This window comes from Lytechinus variegatus, chromosome 3, assembly GCF_018143015.1.
Source record: "Lytechinus variegatus isolate NC3 chromosome 3, Lvar_3.0, whole genome shotgun sequence".
Taxonomy (NCBI): domain Eukaryota; kingdom Metazoa; phylum Echinodermata; class Echinoidea; order Temnopleuroida; family Toxopneustidae; genus Lytechinus; species Lytechinus variegatus.
In genome coordinates, this window is record NC_054742.1 from 63,410,799 (window position 1) to 63,416,450 (window position 5,652).

Consider the following 5,652-nt stretch of genomic DNA (forward strand, 5'->3'; position numbering starts at 1 on the left):
CAGGAGATATGTTCCTCCATTATTTTTTAGAATGAAAAGTAATAACGCTATAATAGGAGATGTGTGTTCCACAAAGTTCTCACAGTTTTTTTCGAAACCACTGATTTATTTCTAATGATAAGGACGATCCGACTTTTCGAATATTCTTTCCAATATTATACTTCTCAAGCGACATGCAAAGAAAATCGACTCATAAAAAGCTAGGCGTGAGGGATTCAACATCGAATTGAACGCCTTTATGACACCCTCTCCCCTTCTCCCATAAAAGATTGAAAGAAAGTGAGAAACTACGGAGGGAGAGAGAAGAAGAAGAGAGAGAGAGAGAGAGAGAGACAATCTGAAATTGGTCACCGATGTCGTGTGTTTCTACAGTCTCTGTGTGTATATAGTCTGCAATAGGCTAAGCGATGATGACTACGCGGACAAAATACACACTTCCTTTGTCTGGAGGCAATGCAATATCGTTCGACGCTATACTCTGCGCATACACAGACATCGCGTGTGTATGCGATATACCCGTTGTATTGTATATAGTCATGTCTGAAGACTTGTCTGTCTTTATAAATCGCGTCTTAATGTATTTCATCCCAAAAGCACAAAACTCATCAAATTACATCAAAATAAGATAATATTTGGACTAGAAAGTGATCAAAGAAGTCTGCTAGCAGATATCAGTGAGCAGAATGGAATCATCTGGCCCCGCGGAGAAGGATATTAAAGAGGAATGTGTTGAAGTTGTTTCTGAAATCGACGCAGAGTCTGTGGTGACTGTTGAAATGGCTGAAATGGCTGAGGCGTCCATGTTCATGTCGGGCGAGGACGAAGTGGGCTCTGATAACAGCGGCGTCTACATGACCGACACACAACAAGATACATTAGCTGGTGGTAGTAACGACACGGTTGTTATTCTAGATAGGAGGGAAGTAAATATGAACAAACCTGAGAGAGAAACGATCTTATCCCTGATCGAAATGGTTAGGAATCAGCCAGAAATATGGGACCATACCAACGGGGCTTATAGGGAACCACACTGGAGACGAAGAACATTCCGCAAGATTGCCGAAGTGCTCGGATGGCCTAGTAAGTCCCAGTTTTAGAGCAAAGTTACTATCAGATTTCTTGTTTGGATAAAATCAATAATGCTAGCAGTTAAAACCAGTCCTATCTTCATCATGCATCATGCATAATGTTAGAAGTGCAATATGAAATTTGAGAAGGGGAAAGCTAAGTCATTGGTGTCTTGGGTGCGAACATGCATGAATCCAGACTCTTTCATAGCAGATGCTTGCAGTGAAAACGCCCGTGAAAACGTTGATATGATAATGATTGTCAATACTTTTCTCTTCAAATTACATTTTTTTTAGCGGAAGACGTCGTCAAGAAATACAACAATCTTCGAACATACTATACGAAAGAGGTGATCAAACAGAAGAGATCCCCCACCTATCGTTCTAAGTGGCCCTACTTCAACCAGCTGGATTCTTTTCTTCGCAGAACCATCCACAAGCGACCTGCAAAAGTAACAACGGCAAACAAATGGGTAAACAGATTCTTGCCTTCTAAAAATTTACCAGTAAATCTTTCCTCGATTTCTTTTTCTTTTGCATGAATATAATGTTAGATCAAGTTCGTATATATTTTTTCCATTGCCAAAGGTTTTTTTTTGGTAAGAAAAAGAAAGAAGAAAACTTTTCATAAAGTTAACTGTTGCTTTATGATCCACGATAAGCGCATAATCTTGCTGCCTTTGTTCTGTTACATGTCTAAAAATGATAATTTCCTTTATTCTTGTTTAACAGGCACGACTTGCTGGAAGGACTACTCCTGGTCAGGACAACAGTATCCAGATACATGGAGCTGCAGGGTTAAGAAGAAACATAAGACCGCGGAGTAACTTTAATAGAGTGGCAGCAACAGTGTCGACACCTCCCGTGGAAACGTCATCGAACCAATTAATCATGCCTTCAATTGGATCTTCCATGGGAGGTTCACAGGCAAACCAAGTAACCATCTCACATGTGCGAACTTTAAACTCAAGGCAGCAGCAAACCCAACAAGCATCCAACAGACCAATATCAATTCCTTCTACGTTACCAGCGATACAACCGAGACCTTTGCCAACGCAACTTCATCAGATCCAGTCCCAACTCAAAAATCAACCACAGCAGTCGCAGCTGCAACAAAGGCCGAAGTCCCCGCCAAACACAGCAGCTCAAGTAACAGTTATTAACCCCAACCAGCAAAGCTCTAGCTCGTTGCCATCCCAATCATCGGGACAATCTGTGACAGAGGGCACTGATGCCATCTTTGGCAGGCTGATCAGTAGTCAGTTGGCCAAGATTCCAGAAGGGCAGAAGAAGGAGCAGCTGAAGATTAAAGTCATGCAACTGCTGGTGGGAGCCATGTTTGACGAAGAGCAATCGTGATCTTGAGAAACAGACGTATATTTGGGAGCGATCTTCCTCTTGTCTCCTGGTTTTACTACCTTGCGGACCTTATACTGCACCTTTAGTTATGACTTGCGATGCCATGTTTATTGCACAGATTTTAATCTTGTCAACGGGTTAAAGAACGAAGCAGGTAGGGCCGATCGTGAAACCACTCTCCGAGAAAAGCAAAAATCAACTTTGAACCTTTAAGTTTGTGACCCAAGCAATGCCACATTAGAGCACCTTTCTGGTCTTTGAGCACCACAGGTACATAATACACTTCCTGAACATTACTGATGGTGTAAACTAAAAGGTGCTCCCGAATGTCATTAGATTCCATTCTCAAATTTATTTATTCTGACTGTCGGTCTAATCTTTGTAACTGAACTGTTTGCCTAGATGAATCGACCTCAATAAATTTTTCTTGTGACAAGAGTTGTCACATCGAGTTTTGAAAGATTTGTGATCAGTCAAAAATGGATCCTTTGAGGATGACTCAATTTGAGCTACTATATCAAATAATTATTTGCACTGATAAACTTGCTCTTTGCCAACGAGATACAAGGATTTCCATAGCTTATATCAATTGTCAATGAAAATCACTATCCAATCTTTTTTGAAGTATATTGGCGGAGATCATTTTCCTTTTTTTTCCTAAAACGTCGCTAAAAGACTTTTCAAAGAGAGTTTTATTATTTGTTTGTTATCGTAATTTTCTTGTTTCCCATGTTACTGCCTTATTTTGTGTAATACATTTATCTACTGAGACGATATTCATAATATTCGTTTATGTTAACTTTTATTGTTTTGTTTACTGAAAAGGGAAAATGAAATAGACATTATATAAAACTTGAAATGACATCGCCAAAACTCAACCTCAATGCCAAACGACCTATCATATTTTTGAATAAAGCGAATGAGGAGAAACATAATGTAGCTACAAACATAGTGAATGGGTTGAAGTATGTTTTAAGAGAGAAGGGAGAAGAGAGGGGATCCCGGGTAGGAGAAAAGAAAAAAGAGGGAATGGAGGAGTGACTACCATGCGTACCCCAAACCATCAATGCTTACAAAGTCCATGAACATTTTTTATGATATTACTATAGGTCCCAGGTCAGTATGGGGGGTTTTCCCATTTCTCCCGACCAGTTTTTCCTCGGCAATAACCGATACCAAGTTCCTGTTTTAATCACAATGTCGCGTGTAATCCTTCCCCGAAACTCTTGTCTTTAATGTCCCCACAATTCAACGTTTGGACAATAAAATTAACGAGTGGTTCTCGTATCCAGATACTCACCAATGTTTGTTTTGATCTTTGGTTTTATATCATTGATACAGATGATCATTTGGGTAATGTTTACGTTCATCTCAGACCTCCAGTCCCGGATGTTTTGCGTTTGAAACCAAAACTGAGAAACCTTAAAATACCGTATCCGTATGTGACAAGGACTTTGATGGTAGATTTTCTTTCAAGGAGGATTGGGGACGTCCCTGGGACAATTACTGACAAGCTAAGAAATATATTCATGAGACGAGGTTTCTAATGATATTTATAGGTATCGTAACTAATATGAAGTTTTGTGTATATGGCCACAACCGAAAGTGGAAACACAGTTGAGACAAAAAAAAAACCTATTGAGATATTAACAGTGTATTATATCCATGCTTAAATCCCTTTGAGGGGGATTCATACCTCATTGAAGAGTACTCAAGAGAACAAGAAAATTGTCGATCTTTAATTACAAATGACATGGATATTATCGGCTGGCCTGGGAATCGACGAACTGCCATTTTGAGGGTCACGGGAAGGTTTTAAAAGGATGGGGGAGGGGTGACCTATAAAACAAACACAGCTGGTCAATTAAACATTTTTGTACACGATTACAATAATATCAACAAAAATTATAATAATATATTTCATTATAAATTATATATACTGTTTTCCCCTATAATTATCATTCACGTAATCATTTTCCTTCTTAGGTATGTATTTGTAGACTTTTACAATTGATTACAAACATTTTGCATTAAACATTTTTATTTAAAGATTTTCTTGATTTCAGGTATGGATCTAATGTCACTAGACGTAAGCCCAAAAATGTTTAAATCAGTTAAAAAAAGGGCAGCTGTTTATACCGCCCCCGCTAAATAAACAAGCAGAAAAGAGGTCAAGATGATCGGTCTTAAAAAACAACGTAGATAAATACCCCCTCCCCCCTAAAAAAATAGAAGAAAACAATTGGTAACAATGTCATAAAAATTACAAGACTAGTCTCTCCCCTACAAGGGTCCAAGAAATGTGTATTTTCATTAAAGAATGCACCATAAGGTTTGTATATAGGAAACAAAATTATTTGTAATACGGTGAACTCATACACTTCATCAGGGGGGTATACTTTGTCAAAATACATTAATTCGGATATGGGGGCTTCAGTGACACCATCTGAACCAAGCCTCCATATTAATATGATTGGATCAGTGTGAAAAGAAATGAAAAAATACCAACCAGGATTCGAACCTGCAACCCTATACTCCATTGCAATCCATCGAAAATCACGCGTGCGCTTGGCTGGAGTTCTCTACTAAAAACACCCTTACCTATATAAAGGGCGCCAAATATATAAAGAGAAATATATTAAACATAAATTAAATATGGTATATACTTCCATGGACCTAGTAGGTCCATGATACTTCTACGTGGAAAACTAGAAGAACAATCTTTTACGTCTCATCCACGGGAAATTGTTACTGATTTATGTCTCATAAAATTACTGCATAACAACAAAGAAAACCGACACTAATTTTTTTTTTTTACAAGGACATCACTAATGATAGAGACATCCCGATATCTAAACCGAATCACGTGGTTTGTCCAAAAAACACCCATATCCTGACTATAACTGGACTACATAGCAACTCTTAATTTTTTTTAATTCATGAAGAGAAACATTATCTAATGGGGATAATCATAATATATATTACTTTAGGCCTATAGGTCATCCCTGGAGCATTCCCGACGCAATAATTTTGATCACTTATTTTGAGATGGTTTTTATTTCTTCATTACCACCGTACTTTGATGAATCATTTTGAGAGAGGGGTTCTAAATTTACATACAAGGTTACAAGTACATCATAACTCGTGAAATTAAAACAGATAAACTAAATAACAAAAGCTATAAAATGCTCACGTGCATTGAGACAATGCTCAGTGATGAAGGTCT

At 38.1% G+C, this 5,652-nt stretch overlaps 1 protein-coding gene across 1 annotated transcript; it reads left to right on the plus strand.

Annotated features, from left to right (window-relative positions):
* The first annotated feature begins 438 nt into the window (after positions 1-438).
* Positions 439-3,725, plus strand: LOC121411627. The gene is made up of 3 exons (XM_041604438.1): positions 439-1,080; positions 1,365-1,540; positions 1,800-3,725. The coding sequence occupies exons 1-3, from the start codon at positions 684-686 to the stop codon at positions 2,424-2,426; spliced, it is 1,200 nt and encodes a 399-aa protein (XP_041460372.1). The 5' UTR covers positions 439-683; the 3' UTR covers positions 2,427-3,725.
* Positions 3,726-5,652: the final 1,927 nt, after the last annotated feature.